General features: G+C 30.4%; 13 protein-coding genes across 13 annotated transcripts; 7 read left to right on the top strand and 6 right to left on the bottom strand. All coding sequences in view use genetic code 12, as the record gives it.

Moving 5' to 3' along the window:
* Window positions 1-457: 457 nt before the first annotated feature.
* Window positions 458-1899, top strand: CCP1 (cytochrome-c peroxidase). The gene has a single exon (XM_064884153.1). The coding sequence runs from the start codon at window positions 621-623 to the stop codon at window positions 1710-1712; it is 1092 nt and encodes a 363-aa protein (XP_064738396.1). The 5' UTR covers window positions 458-620; the 3' UTR covers window positions 1713-1899.
* A 57-nt stretch (window positions 1900-1956) lies between these two features.
* Window positions 1957-3088, top strand: RPL9B (60S ribosomal protein uL6). Its single transcript, XM_064881639.1, has one exon. It carries the CDS (start codon window positions 2068-2070, stop codon window positions 2641-2643), a length of 576 nt encoding a protein of 191 aa, XP_064738395.1. The 5' UTR covers window positions 1957-2067; the 3' UTR covers window positions 2644-3088.
* Window positions 3089-3203: 115 nt separating this feature from the next.
* Window positions 3204-4405, top strand: PHA2 (prephenate dehydratase). The gene is made up of 2 exons (XM_064884151.1): window positions 3204-3324; window positions 3392-4405. The coding sequence occupies exons 1-2, from the start codon at window positions 3274-3276 to the stop codon at window positions 4253-4255; spliced, it is 915 nt and encodes a 304-aa protein (XP_064738394.1). The 5' UTR covers window positions 3204-3273; the 3' UTR covers window positions 4256-4405.
* Window positions 4365-5219, bottom strand: HRT1 (SCF ubiquitin ligase complex subunit). The gene is made up of 3 exons (XM_064884150.1): window positions 5036-5219; window positions 4788-4907; window positions 4365-4694 (listed from the first exon to the last, which is right to left on the bottom strand). The coding sequence occupies exons 1-3, from the start codon at window positions 5082-5084 to the stop codon at window positions 4474-4476; spliced, it is 390 nt and encodes a 129-aa protein (XP_064738393.1). The 5' UTR covers window positions 5085-5219; the 3' UTR covers window positions 4365-4473.
* On the top strand, window positions 5139-6231 carry MED7 (mediator complex subunit). Its single transcript, XM_064881638.1, has one exon. The coding sequence runs from the start codon at window positions 5356-5358 to the stop codon at window positions 6139-6141; it is 786 nt and encodes a 261-aa protein (XP_064738392.1). The 5' UTR covers window positions 5139-5355; the 3' UTR covers window positions 6142-6231.
* On the bottom strand, window positions 6052-8695 carry APL2 (Apl2p). The gene has a single exon (XM_064881637.1). It carries the CDS (start codon window positions 8506-8508, stop codon window positions 6238-6240), a length of 2271 nt encoding a protein of 756 aa, XP_064738391.1. The 5' UTR covers window positions 8509-8695; the 3' UTR covers window positions 6052-6237.
* Window positions 8696-8705: 10 nt separating this feature from the next.
* On the top strand, window positions 8706-11142 carry RJT21DRAFT_31911 (uncharacterized protein). The gene has a single exon (XM_064884149.1). The coding sequence runs from the start codon at window positions 8763-8765 to the stop codon at window positions 10977-10979; it is 2217 nt and encodes a 738-aa protein (XP_064738390.1). The 5' UTR covers window positions 8706-8762; the 3' UTR covers window positions 10980-11142.
* COX7 (cytochrome c oxidase subunit VII) lies at window positions 11121-11552 on the bottom strand (the record flags this gene model as incomplete). The annotated part of the gene is made up of 2 exons (XM_064882857.1): window positions 11333-11552; window positions 11121-11165 (listed from the first exon to the last, which is right to left on the bottom strand). The coding sequence occupies exons 1-2, from the start codon at window positions 11486-11488 to the stop codon at window positions 11121-11123; spliced, it is 201 nt and encodes a 66-aa protein (XP_064738389.1). The 5' UTR covers window positions 11489-11552.
* A 125-nt stretch (window positions 11553-11677) lies between these two features.
* RJT21DRAFT_120117 (ubiquitin-protein ligase) lies at window positions 11678-13250 on the bottom strand. Its single transcript, XM_064881636.1, has 2 exons — window positions 12997-13250; window positions 11678-12916 (listed from the first exon to the last, which is right to left on the bottom strand). The coding sequence occupies exons 1-2, from the start codon at window positions 13027-13029 to the stop codon at window positions 11792-11794; spliced, it is 1158 nt and encodes a 385-aa protein (XP_064738388.1). The 5' UTR covers window positions 13030-13250; the 3' UTR covers window positions 11678-11791.
* A 32-nt stretch (window positions 13251-13282) lies between these two features.
* RJT21DRAFT_132847 (uncharacterized protein) lies at window positions 13283-15383 on the bottom strand (the record flags this gene model as incomplete). The annotated part of the gene is made up of 1 exon (XM_064883159.1): window positions 13283-15383. The coding sequence occupies one exon, from the start codon at window positions 15381-15383 to the stop codon at window positions 13692-13694; it is 1692 nt and encodes a 563-aa protein (XP_064738387.1). The 3' UTR covers window positions 13283-13691.
* An 858-nt stretch (window positions 15384-16241) lies between these two features.
* RJT21DRAFT_120114 (uncharacterized protein) lies at window positions 16242-19163 on the bottom strand. Its single transcript, XM_064881635.1, has one exon. It carries the CDS (start codon window positions 18891-18893, stop codon window positions 16464-16466), a length of 2430 nt encoding a protein of 809 aa, XP_064738386.1. The 5' UTR covers window positions 18894-19163; the 3' UTR covers window positions 16242-16463.
* Window positions 19164-20276: 1113 nt separating this feature from the next.
* RJT21DRAFT_84571 (magnesium transporter CorA family protein) lies at window positions 20277-22910 on the top strand (the record flags this gene model as incomplete). The annotated part of the gene is made up of 3 exons (XM_064885402.1): window positions 20277-20619; window positions 20767-21363; window positions 21460-22910. The coding sequence occupies 3 exons, from the start codon at window positions 20277-20279 to the stop codon at window positions 22908-22910; spliced, it is 2391 nt and encodes a 796-aa protein (XP_064738385.1).
* A 293-nt stretch (window positions 22911-23203) lies between these two features.
* On the top strand, window positions 23204-25152 carry RJT21DRAFT_31868 (magnesium transporter CorA family protein). Its single transcript, XM_064884146.1, has one exon. It carries the CDS (start codon window positions 23688-23690, stop codon window positions 25080-25082), a length of 1395 nt encoding a protein of 464 aa, XP_064738384.1. The 5' UTR covers window positions 23204-23687; the 3' UTR covers window positions 25083-25152.
* Window positions 25153-25207: the final 55 nt, after the last annotated feature.

Raw genomic sequence — 25207 nt, 5'->3', positions numbered from 1 at the left:
TTGATTATTAACGTTAGTCTATCACGCCATTCTACAGAAGCTTAAACAAAAGCAAAATCAAAAGCCAAAGGCAATGTCTTAATATACTAAAGGGTAAGTGGGGAAGTGTGTTGCACTGTTTAGTTTAGTTTTGTATTGTATTGTACGGTATTCTATTGTATTGTTGTGTGTGGTGTGCTGTGTCGTGTCGTGTCGTGTCGTGTCTTACAGTATTATATTTTCCCCAGCTTCCATTGGCTGGGGAGAAGGCTGGTAGAAAGGGAAAAAAACAAATTTTAGCTAGGCACAATCTCATCTCCTAGACCTTTAGGGGAGATTTCTAATTATGCTTCGCTGGATATTTTTGTGGTTATGCATGCATTTATAGTTAGTTTTGTACATTATTATACTGTACTTCTGAAATATTCTGAAATATGAAAATGTGTCTCCCTCCCGCTTATGGGATGGATGGATGGATATCAATTCAATTAAAACTCAATTGATATATAATTTGGTATATCTCCACTTTTGTAATTTTCAATTGTTTTAATCTATCTTTTTTTTAATTTCTTTTAATTTCTTTATTACTCTGTTCAATTGCAGTATATTGCTATATATTTATATATTTATTATATTTTAATATGTCTTCAATTGCTTTAAAATCTTCCTTTTTAAGAATCGCCAAATCAAGTGGGGCAAAATCTTCTGGTTCCAGATCTTCAGCTTACTTATTTTCAGGCTTAGTTGGTTCAGGAGCTTTGGCTTCATATTTATATTATAAGAACAATTATAATAATAATAATTCTAATAACAATAACAAAAATAATCTTGTAAAGCCTTTATTAGGAGCTGCTGCAGTTATTAAGATTGCTCAAGTACCAGAAGGTAAAGGTTTTGAAGATTATCAAAATGTTTATAATGATATTGCAGCTAAAATTGAAGATAATCTTGATTTCGATGGTGGTGCAGGTTACTACGGTCAATTAGTTAGATTATCTTGGCATACATCTGGTACTTACACTAAATCAGACAATACTGGAGGTTCTTATGGTGGTACTATGATTTATTCACCTGAATCATTTGATGGTGAAAATGCTGGTTTAGCTGTTGGTAGAGATTTTTTAATTGAATTTAAAGATAAATATCCTTGGATTTCAAGAGGTGATTTATGGACTTTAGGTGGTGTTGTTGCCGTTCAAGAATCTGGTGGTCCAAAAATTCCTTGGAGACCTGGTCGTAAAGATATTTATGATAGAGCAACTGTTCCAGAACCTGGTAAATTACCTGATGCTTCAAAAGATGGTAAATATGTTCGTGATTTATTTAAAAGAATGGGATTTAATGATAGAGAAACTGTCGCATTAATTGGTGCTCATTGTTTAGGTAAATGTCATACTTATAATTCTGGTTATGATGGTCCATGGGGTCCATCATTTAATATGTTTACTAATGATTTTTATGTTAGATTATTAGGTGGATGGCATGTTAAAAAATGGGATGGTAAGAAACAATATGAAGATGATGAAACAAATTCATTTATGATGTTACCAACTGATATGGCCTTAAAGGAAGAATCTTATTTTATTAAATATGTTAAAGAATATGCTAAAGATCAAGATTTATTCTTTAAAGATTTTTCAAAGGCTTATAGTACTTTATTGGAATTAGGTATTAGTTATCCAAGAGGTTCTAAACCATTTATTTTTAAAACTGTTGATGAACAAGAAGAATAGACTATTAGTTTAGTGTATGTAAAAATAAATAATAAATCACTTTATCTGAAAAATCTACTAATCTATTGCCTAATTGGGACATGTACATACCTAATTCCAAATTAAGGATGGCAATGGGAGTTACCCGACCGCAACGCATTGTAAATATGAGACTAGGTCTGAAATTTCGGTCACAGTCACACCCTCATATAAAAAATTTTAGTAAAACTTGATCAGAACACACGACCTTTCGCATTTTCAAAAATTTTTCAGTACACTTAAATTAAATTATAAAATTTTTCACTCTTCACTTTTAATTTTCATATTCTTCTTCTTCTTTTTCTTTTCTTTTTCATCATCAACAGCATAATTCAAAATGAAGTACATTCAAACTGATCAAATTTTAGATATCCCAGAAGGTGTTACCGTTGAAATCAAAGCCAGAAGTGTCAAGGTCACTGGTCCAAGAGGTGTTTTAAACAAGGACTTGAAACATATTGATGTTACCTTCACCAAGGTTAACGAAAGGGCTATCAAGATTACTGTTCACAATGGTGACAGAAAGCATGTTGCTGCTTTAAGAACCGTCAAGTCTTTGATTGCTAACTTGATCACCGGTGTTACCAAGGGTTACAAATACAAGATGAGATATGTTTATGCGCATTTCCCAATCAATGTTAACATGATTGAAAAGGATGGTCAAAAATATGTTGAAATTAGAAATTTCTTAGGTGAAAAGAGAGTCAGAGAAGTTAAGATTTTCGATGGTGTTACCGTTGAACAATCTACCAACCAAAAGGATGAATTAGTCTTATCTGGTAACTCTTTAGAAGCTGTTTCTCAAAATGCTGCTGATATCCAACAAATCTGTCGTGTCAGAAACAAGGATATCCGTAAGTTCTTAGATGGTATCTATGTTTCCGAAAGAGGTTTAATTGTTGAAGATCTTTAAATTAATTAGATTATTCACTTTTTGCATCATTTTGTTTCATATCATCAACCAACCTACCATATCAAAAAGTTTTTTTATGTATTGACTTTTTAATATTAATACATTTTACTCTTTATATTTCATTTATGTCTTGAGTTTTCATAATTTGGGTTTTTTTATTCTTAATTGTTTTCTTTACTTCTATATAGTTGAATCTTTTTGTGCTGTGATTCACAGTCACTTTTGGTTACACCCACTTTGATTACTTTGGAATTTTTGGATTTGTTATAGAGCTCATTACAATGCAGAGCCACCAACGATCCATTCGTAGAATATTTTACTCTAATTTGTCAATAATTTCAATAGTAGATTTTGTATTTGCTATAGAAATTGTTGAACCTTTTTGAACTATTGCATTGTTATTAAGCTATTTAAAATTTTAAGTTGTAATTGAGTTTGATATCTTTAATTGAATGGTTTTAACTAAAGAAATCAATTCAATTACTAACTAATATTAACTAAGATTTGGGTTTGGTGCCCCGGTAACGCACAGGTAGTCCGCATTTTGAGGTTGGAGATATTTTCAGACACGATTTTTCAGCTGAGACACTACAGAGTAATTAACTACTTGGCATACAAACAGTAGTAATAATGGTAGTTAAAGTAGCATTCTTAGGTCCAGAAGGTACCTATACACATCAGGTATGTAATAGTTTATGTTAAGTTTAGTTTACTTTTAATTTTCATACTAACAGATGTAAATTTCAAGGCTGTTTTACAACAATTTGGAAATAATCCTAATGAAATTGAAATATATCCTAAGAAACTTATAGGTGATTGCTTTAATGCTATTGATGCAGAAGAAGTAGATTATGCTGTAGTTCCAGTTGAGAATTCTACTAATGGACAAGTTGTCTTTACATATGATTTATTAAGAGATTGGTACCTTGTACCGAATCAAAATACATCAGCACCAAAGTTTAAGATTGTGGCTGAACAATTCGTTGCAATTCATCATAATTTTATGACTAAAACCAAAGATTTAAAACAAATAAAGACTATATATTCTCATCCACAAGTATGGACTCAAGTAACAGAATTCTTTAAATCAAATAAATTAGATTTTTCATCAATAGCTAAAATAGATGCTACATCTACTTCAAAAGCTGCAGAACTTGTATATGAAGATAAAACCAATACTACTGCATGTATAGCATCCAATATGAGTTCTGAATTATATAGATTACCTATAGTATATCCAAATATTGAAGATAATTCAAAGAATACTACTAGATTCTTAGTATTAGGTTATAAAAATCCTCCACCATTACCAGAACAACCTTCAACAAAACCTAATCAATTTATAACATCAATTATATTTACATTAAATCATGATGATCCTGGTGCACTTTGTGATGTATTAGTAAAATTTAAAGATAATAAGATCAATTTATCATCGATTAATTCGAGACCTTCACATTTAAAACAATGGCATTATGTATTCTTTCTAGAAATAACAGGAGATTTGAATACTAATACCAATTTAAAACAATCACTTGAAGAACTTAGTAAAAGTTGTCAAACATTAGTAGTATTAGGTACATTTGAGAGAAGTTGGAGATATTTCTCATAAACTTAAACTGTAAATAAGAGACATGCATTTATATATTATATTATATATATATAATAAAAACCCTAATCGTAAAAAGAAAATCATGCAATGAGAAAAGAATGATTATCAAACAAATATATATTTGATATATTTGATATAATCGATAATCAATATAAATAATTATATCATCACGAACATAAGAATTGAAAAGTAAGAATAGCAACAATTATAAATAATACTCATTTACCAAATTTTTGATATTCCCAAGGAGTATTATCTAACGGACAAGCATTTCTCGTCTGTAGCCATCTTTTAATACAATGCATATGAAAAGCATGATTACAAGTACCCCAAGCAGCGATACATTCATCTTGACCAGAACCAGGTGCATTTGGTTGACATTCAATACATGGCTCCATCAAATGATTTCTGCAAATAGCACAATTTTCAATTTGAATATCTATAAGATTTATAATGTTAGTATAATTATTTCTTTTTGAATTAAAATATAAATCAATTTTATCAATAGTATTTATTTAATCAATATACATACCCCAAGACCAGAACCCAACGGCGGTCCATTTCTTAACTTCAAATCTCGGTTTGGAACTCTTACTCCTTACTGTATCATCAGTATTGGATGTTACAGGTGGTGCTACCACAACATCAGCTTCTAAATATTAATTAATTAGTTAGTAATCAATTGGGTATATGGTATTTTTCGCATTCGTACTATAAATGCTTCAAAGTTTTACTGGCACTCTAATCTTTAATTCTTTATAGTACTACTCTTATCCATACTATGGTACATACCACTATCCACGTCCATACGGTCGGTTTCTTCTGCCATTGTGATATTAGACAGTTTATTAACTTTTAACGTGAATCAACTCAGTCTAAATGGTTATGGATCCCAATATGGAAAGAACGAAAAGATATTTAACCCGACTTGCGAATGCCCACATCCATACCGCTGGAAAGAACAAACAAACTCAAAGAAAAGCGCGTGCGATAACCAACTCAAATATCGCTAGTAACAATTTTACTAGAGAGAGACACAGTCTGAGGGTGACTGTGAATAGTTAAACACCACTAACTATGGAAAGATTGAATTTGTAACGATGTCTAAAGAGGAATTAATATCGTCACTTTATCCACCACCTCCTCCTTATGTCAAATTTTTCAGTGATGAGAATTTGAATCAACTTGAGGAATGGAAGACGACGAAGCATAGTCATGAGAAGGAGAATGTGAATGATGAAGATAATGATAATGAAAATGAAAAGGAAGTTGATAATAAAGCTGGAAATGAAGATGAAGATGAACAAGTACCACCTGGTGAATTAAGATTTCTTATACCTCCCAAACCACCTTCTGGTACTCATTATAGAGGGTATGGAAATTTATGGTCATTTGAAGATAAATTACCTAGTTTAAAAGAAGCAAATTGGGAACAATTATATAGTCATGATGATGAAACCATAACATCCGAATTAAAAATTAAAGAATTACATAAATTAATGGATTCTTTATTATTAAATTTTTATGAATTAATTGGAATTGCCAGTATAGATCCTCAACAATATCAAAATAAAATTAAAGATATTTCACTTATATTAATTAATATTAATCATTTATTAAATACTTATCGTCCTCATCAATCACGAGAGAGTTTAATTATGTTATTAAAGAAACAAATTGATGTTAAACAAAAGGAAATTAATCAATTAACTACAGTAACAAATGAAATTAAATCAAAAATATTAAATTTAGTTCAACTTGATGAATTAAAAGATCGACAAGCCATTGAATTTGATCAATTCAAACATAATATAACAAAGGGAGATACCGATAAGAAAACTCAATTAAAAGACGATATAATAAGGAAACTACTAGCTGAGGTTTAATAATAATAATAATAATATTAATAATATTAATAATAATGTATTATATATGTATGTAAAATTACTAGGTTTTAGAAAAGTGTAATGTATGATTCTTATTCAAAATAGATCTAATAAATCTTGTGATGGTTTAGTTGATTTTGTAGTCGATGAAGAAGTAGAATTTGAAAGATTTAAATTATTAAAATCTTGAGTTACTGATGGTTGAGAAGTATTAAATAAATTTAAAATATCATTAATACTACCTTCACCACCATTTGTATTAGTAGTAATAGTATTTGAATCAGCTGATGATGGAATTGAACTTGTTGAAGTAGGTGGAGCACTAAATAAATCATTTAATTCATCTAATAAACTTGCAGAACCAGTTCCATTACCATTATCAGAAATTCCATTATCATCATCATCAAAATCAAGTAAATTCTCATTTTTAGAATTATTTATAATTTCTGCTTTAGCTAATTTAGTTAAATCTTCAATATTAGATTTATTAGCTTTTACCCGTTTTTTACCACCATCTGATGATTCAGATTGTAATGAAGTATAAGCATGAGGATCAATAAATGTAAATGATGGTTTATGATATACTGAAGATAATGTTGAAAGTTCACTAACCAAAGCTTCTAAAACAACAGGATTAAATGAAGAAATTGTTGTTTTAATAGGAGGTAATTTACTTAATATTATTTGATGTTTAGTATCTGATGAAGATGATGAAGATAATAATCTCCAATATATATAAGCTTTATCTCTAACATCAGCATTTTCACAATCTTTTGTAGCTAATTCTAATACAGTTTGTAAATAATTTGAATATTGAGATTGAGAATCTGAAAGTACTAAATTAATTTTAACAATCGTAGTTAAAATTAATAATTGTAAAGAAGAATCAAATTCTAAAAATCCATCAATAAGAATTTTTAATTTATCCGATAAATGAGAAAAATATTTTGGATATTCACCTAATAAATAAACATAAGCTGATAATGAATCATTTGAATTTAATTCATTAATATGATTAGCAATAACAGGAATAACTAAAGTTATTAAATCATTTTTACCAGGATATCTTCTTAATATATTAGTTAATACAATAATAGATTCATTTATTATTAAATCTCCACCTCTTTCATCAATTAAATTAATTAATAAATTAATTGATTTTATAACACTACCAGCTAAAGTTATTGCTACAGATCCAATACAATTAATTGCTTTTGAAACTAATACAGGTTCAATTTCCATAGCATATTCTTTTAATTCTCCTAATAATAATGCACTATTATTATCATTAGCTAATCGAATCATAATTTCTAATTTTTCTAATTTTAAATATAATGGATCACTATATTTTATAAAGAAAACTCTTAATTCTTTTGATAAAATTTGAGGATACTTTTCAAGTAAAATTCTAATATTTTTTAATCCAACATATTGAGCTTCAGGAATTGATGAACTAACTAATGAAACTAATGGTGCAGATAATTTTCTTAATATAGATTGTTTAATATCATTATTTTGAATAATTGATAAATGATGTAAAATAACTTTAATTGAACTTAATACAACTGATGGATTTGCATGTTGTAATTGAGGAATAACTCTTTCAATAATATGATTAGCTTCTTCAATATCATTTGTTGAATAATCATTTAATGTAGTTAAAATTGTAATTCTACCCCATTCAGTACATTCATTTAAACATAATAATAAATTTTTAATAATTTCTTCATTTATAATAAAAATTTGTAAATTATTATCATCATTCATATCTTTAATTTCATATAAAGCATTAAGAGCATTTGCAACCACCATTGGATTTGAATCTTTTATAAGAGATTTTAATTCATCTAAAAATCCTAATTCAATACAAATTTCAGGATTAAGATCAAATAATTTAGCTACACAAATAGCAGCAGTTTTACGAACATAAGGATTATCATCTTTTAAAGTTCTCAGTAATGGAATTTCAATATAATCTACCATTCTTGCCACTCTAATACATCCCATAGTTCTAATTGCTAAAGCTCTAATTAAAGGATTTGGATCTTCAGTATCTTGAACAAATGTATTAACGGCTAAAATACATAATTCAGGATGAGTTTTAGCATAATTCATAAGATATAAATAAACCAATTTCTTTTGTTCTAAATCATAAGTAGCAATATTCTTTAAAACATCAGGAAATAATGATGAAACATCCTTACCAATTGTCATGGCTTGAATTACTCGTTGAATAGCATCTTTTCTTTCATGCTTATATTGAGATACTAATCCACTTCTTAATTCATAAGTTTCACCTTTCCGAGGTCCTTGAAGAAATGCTCGGATTCTCTTCTCGAGGGCCAGTGACATAGACAACTTCGACATAGTAAAGTTTGGTAGTTGTGGTAGTCGTGGTGGTAGTCGTGGTGGTAGTCTCACTAATTATCTACGGTAATTTTGCCAGGCTATATTTTTGTTTTTCCCCCAAGCTTTTGTTTTGGCCAGGCCAACGCGGGTGGGTTTGTGATTGTTTAGTGAGTAAGTGCGGTAGTCTAGCATAATAATTGTAGGCTACAGTAAATAAAATTATACGGTAATTCTTATCATATAGTGGGTAATACTAAGAATATCATAGTTATATGGCAGTATATGGGAGTGGTAGACCAGTGAACCGAAGGAAACGGTTCAGACTGTCGCTGGTACTGATATTCTCTAGTGATGAGGAACAATTTCCTGATTCTGATACAAATCCTATCACTACGAGTAGTGAAAAATTAATGATAGCCATAACTAAAACTACTAATGATACTTCTCGAACTCAATTGATGAATGATGAATTATTACCGTCGGTTAGATTAGTTAATAAAAGGAGATCTACTCCATATACTGACACTAGTGATATAGTCGATGAATTAACTAAATCTCCTACTAAATATACTAAAGTAATTAATGTAATTCAAAGCTCACCTACTAGAAGAGCTGATTCTACATCTGTAAGTCCAGTTGTATCAAAACCACAAAAGAGGTTGATATCTCAATTACTTGAGCTTAAACTGGAACCGATACTGAAACTGATTACTACTACACCCATATCTCGATCCAAGCCTAAAGGGGTAACTGTATCACCTCAAGTAACTCCAAAGGAAAGAGATGCATGGGATGATTTATTTGAAAATATAGACAACAACAGCAGTAGTATACAAGTACCACTGTCAATTAGACAACCCCATAATCATAGACTGAGTGATAGTCCCAAATCAGAGGCAGAGGCAGAGTCTGAGTCTGAGTCTGAATCAGAGTCGGAATCAGATTCTGATCTTATCCATAATCTGGTCGAATTAGAGTCGAGCCTTATTGATTTACAACAGATCTATAATTCCTTTGATAATGGGAATGTGAATGAGAATGACAAACAACTCAATGAAGATCACCGACCTGTCTCTAAACCTAAGAGTTATACACGTGTGAAAACCTATAGTAACGAACGAACTTATTTATATGTTGAAAAAGATCTTGAATCTACCAGCAAGGAATACACGAAATTGATAAGTGATAAACATGATTATCAAGACGATTATCTTGATGATAATGGAGATGATGAAGATCAGACTAATAATAATAATAATAATAATAATAATAATAAAAATAAAGGTGCAATTAATATTAATGATTTACGAAGATTAGGAAAAGTTAATGAAGTAAAAGATAGTGTGGATTATTTACTTGAAGGATTATACTTACAACTGAAGACTGGATCTCAGATAAAATTGGAATCGGCTAATTCATTCCTTATATCTACTTTACTTGATTTATATAGTCAAGTATATGATCAATTAACTAAAAGATGTGAAGAATTTGTAGTGGATAACTTTAATTTGGTTATACCAAAGTTATCCACCATAGTTAAGCAATTAAAATCCTTACCATTATCTAATGGTAAACAAATTATAATAAATTTAATTAGTAAAATATTGATTCAGTATATTATTTTAGGAGGGACTGAATTAATTATCCCTTATTTTAATAATATATTACCAATATTACTTAATAATTTATTGAATTCAATACCTATAAATACCGATAATTTAAATGGATTCAATCGTAAAAGAATTCTACAAATAAATATGAATGGTCAAGATATGGGTGAAGAACTTATAGGATTATTAACCAATTGTGTTGAATTTCAAACTGTTGAAATATTTAATTTAATTTGTAAGTATGAATTAGAAAGTAAGAATGTGCTTAATTATTATGAAGCATATTTTGACAATGGTGGTGAAATAACTGATTTATCAAGTCTATCTAAACTCTTTACTAAAAGTATACGGAATATTTATAATAGTCAAGTTATTAATGAAATTGATGTACAAACTATTAAAGTATTAGTGATTTTAACTACTAATTATTCATATGATGAGCATGAAATTGAATTGCAAAATATATATCAATCACAATATATAACATTGCTAATAAGTTCTATACCCAAATTATTTGAGAAAGATACTGATACCTGTTTAAATCTAGTATTATTTATATGGGGATATTTAATAAATCTTATAGAAACTTCAATCCCGGTGGAGATAACTTCAAATATTATCGATAATATTAAGTATTTTACTAATTTAAATAAAACTGTATCAAACAGTAATAACAATAAGAAAGAGTTATACATTCATTTAATGGGATACAATTGTATGTTCATAAGTTATCTACAGTTGAAACATTATCATAAGCAATTAGGAATAAGCATTTCCGAATTGCAATCTGGATTAAAACAGTTCAAAATGAGTATAACCAATGAGGGAATCATCCACAAGATAGATTATCTCACGGAAGAATTAGATAGATTAACATAGTAATAAAAAAATAGGTCTAGTATAGTATAGGTAATAGTTTATAATGATTACATGAACAAGTATATTAATAAAAAAACTGAATACGTATATTGTAGTTGAACTATTTGAAAGCTGAATATCATTAAAAAATCACATTACACATTATTGAGTGTCAATTGATATGCATTGGAATTGAGGATGGATTAACTCAGATGAGAAATAAAAAGGAGTTGGTGAATGAATAAATGGCATGGCATGATATGATATGATATGATATGATAGTATAGTATAGTATAGTATAGTATAGTATAGTATAGTATAGTAACTATACTAACTTAATAACTTATCTATTCTCTCTCCTTAATACCTGCAACGGCTCTACCAGCATAGAATAATGGGACAACTGTAGCAACAGTGAATAAAGCATAGAATGGGTATACTAAAAGTTTAGATTGTTTACCTCTTAACCATAATGGTTGATTAGAAGCTTGATATCTTCTTTGTAATTCAATAATTCTTTGAGGATCCATTATGTTGTGTTGTGTAGTATATAAGTTATAGCTTCAATTGGCTAAGTTGTATGTTAAAACAGTTGAAGCGTATAGAGCTGTATATATGTGAAGAGATTTTTTTTCTGTAGTGTGTGTGTATAATCAGTTCATTTTTTTTTTGGCGGTGTTCATTGGTGGGGGAGTTTGTGTAACTTATTGCTTAACTATGGGTTACTCTATATATGTAGTACTATACTATTATACTTTACTGTACTATACTATTATACTGTACTATAATACTATACTGTACTATACTGTACTATACTATTATTCTATGTACTGTTAATCATCATCAGATGTTATTTCACGTCTACGAGGCCGTTGAACCCCGCGAGGATTAGCTCTTGTTCTTCGTATAACGATTCGTGGCTCATCATCATCACTACTGATGGTATGTAAGTCACTCTCGTGAAATTGATCAAGAGCATCTCGTAAATCTTCACTATCGTAATATTCTCGCAGTTGCACATCATCATTATCGTCACTAAGTTCAATTGGTTCATCATGGGTATTATGCATAGAATGTTCATGAACATCTTCATGCTCATGATCAACATGCCGATGTTCATGATCGACATCTGCATCTGAGGTTGTAGGACTCTCAAATCCTTGCCAATCATCATCTTCTGAATTTTGATGATGATGAGAATGATCTTGAAGCATGGCAGTATGTACAGTATCTTCATCATTATCACTACTATCATCCGTTGAAAGTAATCCATCATCAGATCTTTGATCTTGCATCACTTCACTTATAGGTCTAGTATCTACAAAACTATCATCACTATCATAATCTTCATTATTATGATCAAGTACTATACTATCATCATCTTCAAGATCTCTATCACCATCATCATCACCATCGAAATCAAAATCTTCCCCTTCCATTGAATCATAATATAATTCTCTATTATTTCTATTACCTCTAATTCGAAATCCACAATGATTACAAATTGGTCCATGAGCTTCCCAATGACAATTACCACATCTCGGTACTCCATCTGAATTATCTATTAATGTAACTGAAGAATTGGTAAACAAGCTATCAAATAATGATTGCAGTTCTTTATCTAATTCATAATTCTTTAATTGATCTTCTCGATGATGTAATATTCGAGCTCTTTCTTCAATTACTTTAGGATTATCAATACTTACTAGAACGTCTAATTTTAAATCTTGAATGTTTTTTATAATTTCTTTTAATGATATATTTAAAACTGGTTTATGCATAATATCAAATCTACAACTAGGACAATTCAATTTATTCTTAAACCAATTCTTTAAACATTCATAACAAAATGTATGCCCACATTCCAAAGTATATGGAATATTCATAGTATCAGAACATATTGAACATTCTGTACTTAAACTTATCTTCGATAGAAGATTAGAAGTTAATTCATGATCCTATAAATCATATGCGTTAGTCTTCGAACATTCTCAATATTTAGGTATACCTCTCCATCACCACTTTGAATTATACTTACAATATCATGCCATATCCGATGCTCCTCCTCCATTATGTTAGATATACACACGCTTTTTTAATATATCAATGACTAAAGAACTTATAACGGTGTTTGTTCTATTTACGACTGACTTCCAATTCGATTAGGCATTGTTTCCGGGCCCCATCTTGTATCTATGTGCACTCCCAAAATGAATGTCACATGACCTATCAGGATATAAACTTGATACGTTATTCAAGAGAGATATCGTTATCTTGAAAATTCTAAAGTGGTAGTATCAAGTTTCAATAACGTAGCTATTATTAATGCCTTCCAAAACCTTTCGGTGGGAGCGATTATTATGTGTGTCTGAATTTTAGCAAATTGAAATAGTATGGGCGGATTATTTAAACTCTGGCTAGTCTATACTAAGGATTCCTAATAATGAATCGTTAGTTCACTCCCTTTAAACAATAAACTTAACATCGTATCGTACCATTGTTATATGACAGTTTCTTATTTTCCATATACTGGTAAATTTGAATATACAAAAAGGCAGAGCATTTCCATACGATAATAATAACCATACATTAGAGTTATAGATTACATTGTGCAAGTATAATCCTAGTAATAGAGGGGACGAATGAAAACTATTACATGACTACTAAGTATTACTTATTATACTCCCTAAGGGAGTAAGACAGCACATACATAGCAAAACTAAATATTAACCCTTACAAAACCTTCACTTGAGCCTTCGACGTTTTTTTTTCATTTTTGATCCGATTGCCATAGAAGTCATATAAAACTGGAGGGTCACCTTCATATTCCTCAACTTTATCTGCTTCATCAAGTTCCTGCGCATCGTCAAATAATAGCAATGAAAAGCCACTGATATCCTCTCTCTCATAATAAGCACATTGGAAATTATCATTGACAGTATCCAAGTTCAAAGTGTTATATGCATCTGTCTTATACTTCCCAAATTTGGAAATACATTCCACCATATGCCCTAAAAAGCGATTAAGAGATATTGAAACCAACTTGTAAAAGTCTTCATTTTCACCATTGGTATACGATATTTTGTAAACAAATAAAGTACCACTTCTACCATCTAATTTTCCTTTGAATTCATGTACAATATCCTCTCTATTGGACAAGTACAGACGTTCCATTATTTGAAATTCTGAAGAAGTAAAAGTCTTTATCAATCGAAGAGCCCATACCTTGTCATAGCACTCTTCTTCAATAAACAAGCCTGGGAACTCTATATTGATATATCCTCCTCCAATTGCAGTATCATAGTCATCAAACCGTTGTAGATACTGCCTTTTAACAAATTCTATTTTGCTTTGTCTAGAAGCTTCAAGTTCTTCAGACTCAGTTTTTAAATTTCTTCTAATCTGTCTTGTGATTTCAACCGAGTTGGGAGCAGCAGTCTTGAAATAATTATCGAGGAACGAACTTAATATAAGACCAACCATTGGATAATGGAGGCTGTGATCTAATAAAAAGATTTCGAAATCTAATTCCTTGCTAATAGTTCCATCATTAGGGTTCACCACGGTATCAACTACTTTGGATGATAATATTCTTATCACTAATACGGAATCCACATCGAGCGCAAATCCCATTAATGACCGGCTGTATATCATCAGATATAAAAGTTCATTGACAAGTCGTCTAACATCTTCAGACACTGAAAATGCATCTTCATGCTTTTTAGCTTTATTGAAATTTTTATGTAATCCTGTGTATCTCACAATTACAGGCACAATATGGTTATTGGCTGTGAAAATGAAGGTAGGTGGTCGAACTGTAGGAAATAATTCTATTCCGTGAGTTTCCTTATATTCAAAAGTTGGATAGTAATTGACTAAGAGCTTTTCGATGGGCTCGAAAATTAAATATTTAAATGGTACATAGTAATTCCAAGTAATGTCTCTCCCATCAACTCCAATGTCCAGCAATATTTCAGTTCGTACTATTGCACGCACATCAAGTTTAAGGTCCTTAATCATCAGTTTTAGATCAGAAACTTCAAGTTTTTCTGCTTGAATATGAAGTTTAGGATAAAATTCATCAAAACTAGTTGTGAATTCTGTAGATGGACAATATGCTTCATTATGGATTTTATCTCTTTCAGTAATACCAAAATGTTCAGGGAATTCTAAGTATTTTGAGTAAGGAACAACCTGTTGAGAGGGAAATGGAAATTTGAAAAAACTTGACAATAATAATATATTTATAATAAATGAAGAAGATTCTGGTTGACGATAAAGATATAAGTGATCTAAAATTTTAAGCTTGAGAGTTCTTAGATCTTCAGCAAATTGAGGCGACGAAGTATACAAACGATCTAAAGTTAATTCCCTATTCTTCAAACTTATGAAAGGGAAACAAGAAAGTAAGAATACTAATTTCATTCTTTTTTTATACACCTCATCATATGTGCAAGCATATAATTCTCTCTTTAGCTCTTCAAGTTCTTCCTTCCAATTTTTAATTTCCTCATAGTCTCGTCTTTCGTCTAAAAGTAAAAACGTAGGGTCGTTGTAATATATAATCAAGGATTCAACCTACTTTTTAATGAAATTTTGATTGATCTCAAGTTCTTCGGGCCAAGGAATCATCATGATGAAGTCGTTCTGTGGATGTAAATGGTGGAACAGCGATGAAAAGTAATATGACTAGAAATTTTGAATTCCTACGTATGGCTGCATATTGCCGCATAAAAGTACAGGTAGACTAGCTCATAGCAAAATAAATTAGAGAGTATTAGCAAATATGTGGTTAATGATATTACTGAATACTCTTTCTACTTGCATAAATGGTGGTGGACAAATGCAGTATTTAGTATATATAATGTTAGAGATATGAGAATATTTTGGTCTAACAATGACTCAGTTCGTCTTTTTAGCAAACGTTTCAAACGGTTTATCAGTTTTGGGTTGTTAGATCTAATAATTCCTTTGCTTCTATCTAAAAAGTGGACTGTTTCAAGCAATATATTAGTAGCATCATTCGTAAAGAGACCAATAATGATGCGTTTCCATCTTCCTTGTAGGACTTGTTCAGGTGGCTCTACTGGGTCGTTTTCCATTTCTTGAGAACTGTTTTCCAAGTTTCTAATTGATGTAACGATAATAATGTTTTAAATGTAAAGAATTGGTAGATTTTTAGAAAATTCAGAGTTAGATAGAGGTTTGTTAATTTTAAGGTCTGAAACATAAAATCATTTTTGCAGCAAAAGAGATTTATTTGCAACTTTTTGCGCACAAAAACTAACGAATATTATCTGCTGCACAGTTTAAGAACTGATATACTTTATTCTTGATAATAAAAGTTCTACACAAAATTAGTTGGGGATTGTAGTTTCTTATATATACCTTTCCTAGTGGGATTCTGAAACGGTTTGGGATTCTAACATGAACATATTTCTACACTGTGACAAGAATACTAATTGTGATGTGTATATTAATATGTATGTAAGTATGTACAGGTCATTATGGTAAATTATAATCACGATCTATCCAATCGTTAAGTAATATAAATGTCTTATTAAGAATAACTCTTAAATCTTGCTCATCTTGTTCTATTCTTATGGAGATATCACCTATTAAACCTTGAAGCTTCTCTAAAGTATTAGTACATTGTTGTATTCTTAAAGTATCATTTTTTCTGTTAAAGTAATCTATTTTCTTAAGCATTTGTTTCTCTAAGAATCCACATTGATCTATTAAATATTGACTAAATATAGTCTCATTTATAGGGAACTTGTCAATTTCTTCAATAATATCTTCAAATCTATTTAATTTTATAAGGTTTCTTAATTTCCAATTGATCCATAATTGTTTGGATTGAGGATTTAATTCAGTATTAATATCTTTAATTGAATCCAATAATTCAAGCGATTGATAATTTAATTTTTTATTCATTAAAATTCTGGCAAAGAAAATCTTTTGATGATTATTCAATTCTTCTCGCCATTCATCATCATTATAGAAAGAAAGTAATTCTTGTTTATCACTATTATACATTTGAAATGAATATAATTCCATTTGTATCTTATTCAGATTAGTTAATAATCTACTTTTCTTCATAATATATATAATATTGGCATGATTGGAAGAGGATGTACCTCTGAATGTAGATTTAATTAAATCAAAATCAGGACGAATATTATCACTCTCAACAAGTTGTTGAAATCCACCTGATGATAAACGAAATTGAATTTGTTCGACTTTACCTGGTCTTCTCCAATAAATTGGTTTCCAACCAATAGATTTCAATTTATTATTAATAATTTTCTTATTATTGTAAGGTGTTAATTGAGATTCTAATTTAACTATTTTTAATGAATTTCTTAAAGTTTGTTTTAATGATTCTGGTAAGGAACATGAAGCTAACCAAGTTAGAAATTGAGTATAGAATTCAATAGCCATATGAGGATAAGTATTTATAAACCCTTTAAATATACTATCAATAAATTTACTATTAAATTTAGTCTTGGGATGGATACTTTCTAAGAATCTGAATAATTGAAGGAATTGTTGATTTTTCAGATAATAATTGGCAATTATGGTAAAGAATTCAGGATATACTATCAAGTTATCATTCTTTAAACTCATAAGAATAAGATTCACATAATTCATATTAGAATAATTTACAAGGAATTTCAAAATCTGATAATAAAAATCATATAATTCTTCTTCAGTAGTTATGGACTGCTTTATGGTTTCAATAGCTTTTAAATCTGTTTCAACAATGAGCTTTTTAAATTTAGTAGGTTCACGATTAATAATCTTGTATTTCAAGTTGATGAAATCAATCATGTAATTAGATATTTTGAACAGATTAACTACTTTTAAAAAGTTTGTAATTTCTTGTACTTCTCCATATTCGTAATATTGATCAAGAAGAATTGATATTAATTTGGCTGAAATATTACCATTATTATTCAACCATATTGAGAATATAAAAATTAGTTTATCAAATAGGATATCAATGCTAATCAATTTTTGAACTATTGTTTCAATGAGAATGGTTTCAAGTTTATGGGAACTTCGAACAACTTTATCTAACATATCTCTGGCATATTCTATTTCATAATTTTTAATAAATGAAGCAAAGAAATATGAAAGAATCTTACTATTCATTGGTTGATTCAGTGTTATATATGGATGAATAAGTAGTTCTAAAGTTTTTAAATCATTGTAATGGTATCCTAACCATATTAAATGTTCTTGAAATTGATGATTTAGACTATCATAATTTATTGATGCTTTATGAATTTGACATATTTGTTGTATATAAGGTAATTTCTCATATAATTGACGATAATATTCAGCAGCTAAGCATTCTAAATTAGTTTCACCAAAATATTTAGCTTCTTCAATTAAACAGTCACTTACAAAGATAGAACGAGTAGGTAAACTTAGAAGTATTTTATCTATGAGTTGATTTATCATGTCTGTACCTATTTGAAGTAAAGGTAATTGTTGAACAAGATTTTCTAACCCAAGTGTGGATTGACAGAGTGAAAGTAAATAATCTTGATGATTAACTTCTTCATCTTCATCTTCTTGTATAGTAGTTGAAATGGATGTAACATTAGATGAAATAATAGGATTAGTAGCGGAAGAAACTTTGAATACAACACTTGAAGGAGCAGCCTTTTTAAGATACTTGAAATCAAGTTGTTCAATCAGATTTCTCGATCCTGGCAGTTTCCGTAACAGCAGCATTATATGACTAGGTAATTCCTTTGATGTAGATCTTAACCAATTAAAGTAATTCTGGTCCAACAATTGAATATTGGATACAAATGCATGATTAGTGGCATGAAACAGAGGTCTCTGAGTCGATGGTTTATAGTTCTTAAGATTTAAGTAGACATTTTGACATGTCTTAACAAACGGAAATCGTCGTATCATAGTGAATAGTTGATGTTTGTAATGTTATTGGTTCGCTATTTATATGTGAAATACTATTTCTTACTTTTTAAGTTGCAGTGATTGTGAATTCGAATTCATATGTATATCGTTTGGGTATAAATATTATTTACAAAGTAATGCAAAATTATATACAAGTGGGCGAATTATGGTTCGAGTTGTGGGCCGTAAAAAGGTATTGCTATACTAATATTAATTAAAAACAAGACACACTTTAAGACTCTATATAAGATGTACTAATTATAATTTTTATGGAGATCTTTTAGCAGTCTAAAGATTTTCCAGATGTTGGAAGTGTATGGTATGATTCGATACGACATTTGGCTGGTGACATTTAATGGAAACAGAATAATGTCGTGACGAAAGTAGTCTCGTGCCGCATCATGTGTATCTAGTCACATGCCTCTCGCTAGTAATAATGCCAAGCATTTAACCCAATTAATATGTCAAACTGACTTTAATTCCATTTTTATTGTTAGGTTTGTTATTACAAATTGGTTGTGAATAACCATCTCATTTGTATGCTGTAATTCGCCATGAAATTTAAGGCGGTTTTAGATATGATCAGTTTATAGCATTAGTTGATAAACAGCTATTAAACTCTTATATATTTAACTATGGATAATTCCATTGAGAATACGGAGGATATAGAAAATAATGTACTAGACAATCCACAGATACTGATCTAATGACCTGTGTCAAGTATGAGCTGATAGAATAACCGAGCTGTGCTGTAAGATCTTTATCCATCACACAGCAATCATTTATGGCCAATAATGGTGAGCCCCATGCCTATTGCCAAATTAAGTAATACACCGAACCATAGTAAAAAAAGAAATTTTTCTCCATGTGGGATCATCATATATATATATATATATATATATGAGAATCAAATTTTGCTCTTTCTTATATATAGAATATGAGAGAGGACTACTTACGTATTAATTTCTATCATTAGATTCATATTCATCCGATAATTCTGTTCATTAATTATCCCCTTTGGTATAGAATTATCTCTAGACCTCTATCTACGCACCTGGTCAAAAAAAAATTAAAAGTTCAAAATTTCTCATCGCACATTTACAAAATTTGTCTTGAGGAAAGTACTACTACAACACGAATTAGCGTAACAAGACGTGAGTTGAAATAGAAAAGTTTTCAACTATATTAAAAAGTTAGTATTCACAATACAAACCTTTGATTATTCCTGATGAGTGCTTTCTGGATATAAAGTTTAGAAAGCAGTTAATCGATCATTTAGAGCTCTTCCTATTTAGATTGAATTTAATTTCCATAAATTAAGTAATATTATATTAATAGTATAATAATTAAAAAAGTTGGCGTATCAAAACTTTCAATCTCACTATGTCTGATACTGAAAGTTATTATCAAACTGGTGCTGCTAGTAGTGCAGCTACTACCAGAACTAATCAAGATGATGAAAATCATGATCAAAACTTGCATGATCATAGAAATCAATTGACTACTTTTCAATCTGGTAATAGATATATTACTACTGAAGAATCTGCAGTGTCTGATTCTGAAGATACTACTCATCCTATTATTCAAACCGAATATACTGAAGGTTCAAGAAAATACTCAAAAGCTTCAAGTTCTCCTCGTGGTGCATCAAAATCTGCTACCAGTGGTGTAATGGGTGGATTAAGAAAGGATTATTATTTAAAATCAGATGATGAAAATGATGATAGTGGTTTCAAACTTCAAGTACCAACAGCAATTAGTGGTGGAAGAGGTCATTCCAGAAGTTCTTCAACATCAAGTTCAAACTCTAGGTCAAGATCCAGATCTAGATCATTCACTGATCAAATTAAACATTTTGTCAATATTAATAAAGATGAATTGCCTTCTCCATCATCATCTTCTGCTCCTTTACAACAAGGTATTTTATTGAAGGGAAACACTAGTTCCAATATTAATTCAAGTTCTAAAAAGAAAGCAAAGGGAAGAAAGAATTCTACTATGGCTGATAACCTTGAAAGTGACTTAGTATCTCCTATGATAAAGATCAAAACAAATGACAGCACTTTTGATAGAAGAATGTCAAGATCATCTATTGATAGTGAAGCAGATTCTCATGCATCTAGATCTTCTCAGGAAACTGAAGAAGATGTTTGTTTCCCAATGTCAAGAGAACATATCAGAATTAATGGTATTGATTTTGATGAAATTGAAGAATTTATTAAAGAAGAAAGAGATCAACAAAATATAATTAGAAATCAACAATTATTACATGCTCAAAGAACTGCCACAAGATTATCAAATGCCAGATCAACTGGTACAAGTATTACCAAACCAAGTTCAGCTGCATTGAAATATACTCCTAAAAATATTTTAAAGAAAACAAATACTGTATTAACTAAATTCAGAACAAGAATAGCTGGAAATAATGATGAAATTGATGAAATGGACTCATTACAGTCACTCCATTCTGGTGGATCTCCCCTCAACTTGGAAAAGGAAAAATTTCCTTCTGATTCTTCAAGTGATGATAACTATAAAAATAATGCTTCCAGTTCTAATCCTGAAGATTCCCAATCTCGTTATGCTCAGAATACTGATACTGATAGCGCATCAGAACAAGTAAAGTTTGGAGGTACAAGAATCACTGATGGATCAGCCGTTAATATTGACAGATTTGCTTATTTCTCTTCTGAATCAGATGAAACTATTCATGCCCCCGATATTCCATCATTAGTAGGACCAGATCAGACTGTCCGTAAATTGTTTAGAAATGGAGAACCAACTTGGTGGTTAGATTGTAGTTGCCCAACAGATGTTGAAATGAAAGTGTTGGCTAAGGCGTTTGGAATCCATCCTTTGACAGCTGAAGATATTAGAATGCAAGAAGCTCGTGAAAAGGTCGAACTATTCAGAAACTACTATTTTGTTTGTTTCCATACTTTTGAAGCAGACAAAGAATCTGAAGATTACTTAGAACCAATCAATGTTTATATGGTTGTGTTTAGAGAAGGGATCTTAACATTTCATTTCTCTCCAATCACACATCCAGCCAATGTTAGAAGAAGAGTTCGTCAATTGAGAGACTATGTTGAAGTCACAGCTGATTGGTTATGTTATGCGTTAATCGATGACATTACCGATTCCTTCGCACCAGTCATCACAGGCATTGAGTATGAAGCTGACGCTATAGAAGACTCAGTATTCGTGGCCAGAGAAATGGACTTTGGTGGTATGTTATTAAGGATTGGAGAATCTAGAAGAAAAGTCATGACACTTATGAGATTATTATCTGGCAAAGCAGATGTCATTAAGATGTTCGCTAAGAGATGTCAAGATGAAGCTGCATTTGTTAATCATCATCAAATTAACGAAGGTGGAATTACTGGAATACGCCAATCTCATAATAATTTACATGGATTAAATAGTCCCACTCCTCCTAATTCTAACACACCTGGTGTAAGTTTTGGACCTGCTCCTGGTGCCTCGGCTGCCAATTTAGAGCCTATAAATCAATGGCAATTCCAAACACAAGGTAACAGAACACAACCAAGGGCTGATATCGCATTATATTTAGGTGATATTCAAGATCATGTGGTTACCATGTTCCAAAATTTAGCAGCATATGAAAAGATTTTCTCAAGAAGTCATGCAAACTATTTAGCTCAATTACAAGTTGAGTCTGTTAATTCTAACAACAGGGTTACTGATATGTTGTCTAAAGTGACCTTGATTGGTACTATGTTGGTTCCTTTAAATGTTATAACAGGTTTATTTGGGATGAATGTAACTGTTCCTGGTGAGCAAACTGGAAAGCTTGGTTGGTTTTTCGGTATTGTTGGGGTTATGTTTGCCGTTGTGATTGTTTGTTTCTATTTAGGTAAGATTTGGTTAGATAGAATCTTGGTTGAAGAGACTAGACCAACAGCAAATAGCTCAAGAAGATCCATTAAAAGTTTGGGATTAAGAAGAAATAATGGAGCAAAATCAATAATTAGTTTCCCAAATAAATATGAATAATAGAAGACGGCATTCTCTGAGGTTTGTCTTAATTGTTTATTTAAGTTTATTTATTTCATTTATTTTTAGTTTCTATTGTAGATTATTGTTAGATTAGTCATTTTTAATACATTTTAATTCGGTAATAAGTTAAGATTGATCATAAACTAGAAAATTTCAAATCTCATTTTGGAAGTAACTTCGGCTAACTTTGGTTCTCTCTGCTATGAATGTTCGATCAAGATCCTCCTTGGCGAATGCATTCGATTTGTAGTTCTATTTGAAATTATTTCTTTGACATAATTTCCTTAATTGGTATTTTTGAAAGCGCTTCCTGATAATGTGCTTTACTTAGTTAACCTTGGCGAAAAGTTCCCGTATATGTATGGGACTATTTTTCTTTCGCAAAACTCTACCTATTCTATAATTAGGATTCCAAGAAGTGAGCCATTATTTTACTCCTATTAACAATGAGCTTAATATCATACCTCACAATTGTTATATATTATTTTCTCATCTCTTGGCGAAAAGTTTTATAAAACTTAGTTTAGTTGGTTGTATAAATATCAATAAATAATTGAATTTTAGACCCGAATGATTTTGCAACCAATCAATCCTAGATTATGGCTAAGAAGACTTTATTAAAATCTTCGTTTACTTTGAGATAAAATTTATATTCAATATTAAATAAGTATCTGAAACTCATGGTAAATATATTAAGAGACATTTAGACGATTTGGTGTTTCTGATGATTAAAACACATTCATAAATAACAAAGTTAAAAGCAAATTTTCAATAATGATTTCCTATAATCTTGAAAGTGATTTGATTTCTCCAATGGTTAAAATTAGATCAAAAGAAATTAATACCAGTAGGAGATATTCCTTTGTTGAACAAAATCCTTATTGTCAGAGTTCAATTAATCCAGTTGATGAAGTTAACTTAGGGTTCCTTGAAGAGTTCGTAGAAAAGGAGAAACAAGATAAAATCAACAGTTCATCAAATAAGGAAGGAAGAAGAACAGACTTCAACTCAAAGTATATTCCTGAAAGTACTTTATTAATGAAAAAGCTCACCAAATCGCTGCAAAATGTGTCTCAGAGATTTTCATTTTTCACCACCGATTCTAACGAAATAATCCATTCCCCATCCCTTTCTGGTTTGGTTGATTCTGAACAAAGTATTTCAAAACTATTTAAAAACCCAACTTGGTGGTTAGATTGTAGTTGCCCAACAGATGTTGAAATGAAAGTGTTGGCTAAGGCGTTTGGAATCCATCCTTTGACAGCTGAAGATATTAGAATGCAAGAAGCTCGTGAAAAGGTCGAACTATTCAGAAACTACTATTTTGTTTGTTTCCATACTTTTGAAGCAGACAAAGAATCTGAAGATTACTTAGAACCAATCAATGTTTATATGGTTGTGTTTAGAGAAGGGATCTTAACATTTCATTTCTCTCCAATCACACATCCAGCCAATGTTAGAAGAAGAGTTCGTCAATTGAGAGACTATGTTGAAGTCACAGCTGATTGGTTATGTTATGCGTTAATCGATGACATTACCGATTCGTTTGCTCCAGCCATATCATCTGTCGAGAAAGAAGCTGACAATATTGAGCACTCTGTCTTTGTGAGTCCTTTAGATTATGGAAATATGCTCTTGAAGGTCGGTATGTCAAGAAGAAAGGTAATGAAGCTTATGAGATTATTATCAGCCAAGGCAGATGTAATTAAAATGTTTGGGAATAGATGTCAGTCTTCTACTGCATCTAAAGAAATTCCTATTGAAAATGAAAATGACAATATAGTTCATCCAGGAGCCGATATTGCATTATATTTAAGTGATATTCAAGATCATGTGGTTACTATGTTCCAAAATTTAAAAGGATATGAAAAGATTTTCTCAAGAAGTCATGCTAATTATTTAGCTCAATTACAATTACAATCAATAAAATCCAACAATCGAATTACAGATATGATATCAAGAGTTTCATTGATTGGTACAGTTATGGTCACTACAAATATTGTTACCGGGTTGTTTGCCATGAATGTTACTGTCCCCGGTGAACATACTGGTGATTTAATCTGGTTCTTCACTATTTTTGCAATCATGATTGTTGCTACTGTAGCATGTTACTACTTAGGTAAGATTTTGATCGATAAAGTTAAAGATACAGATCTCAAAAGTAAGTGAATTTGCACCCTAAAAATTATTATTATTTTTATTTTTTTTGTTTAGTTTAATATACACCAATTTTTCTTAACTATGCGGTAATAATTTATTTTGCGGGGGCTCGGGATTGCAAAGCCTCTCTGTAA

This window comes from Scheffersomyces amazonensis (genome assembly GCF_036850825.1).
Source record: "Scheffersomyces amazonensis strain UFMG-HMD-26.3 chromosome Unknown RJT21scaffold_3, whole genome shotgun sequence".
NCBI classification, from domain to species: domain Eukaryota; kingdom Fungi; phylum Ascomycota; class Pichiomycetes; order Serinales; family Debaryomycetaceae; genus Scheffersomyces; species Scheffersomyces amazonensis.
Note: the sequence above shows the minus strand (reverse complement) of the source record. Positions and strands in the feature narration are given on the sequence as shown.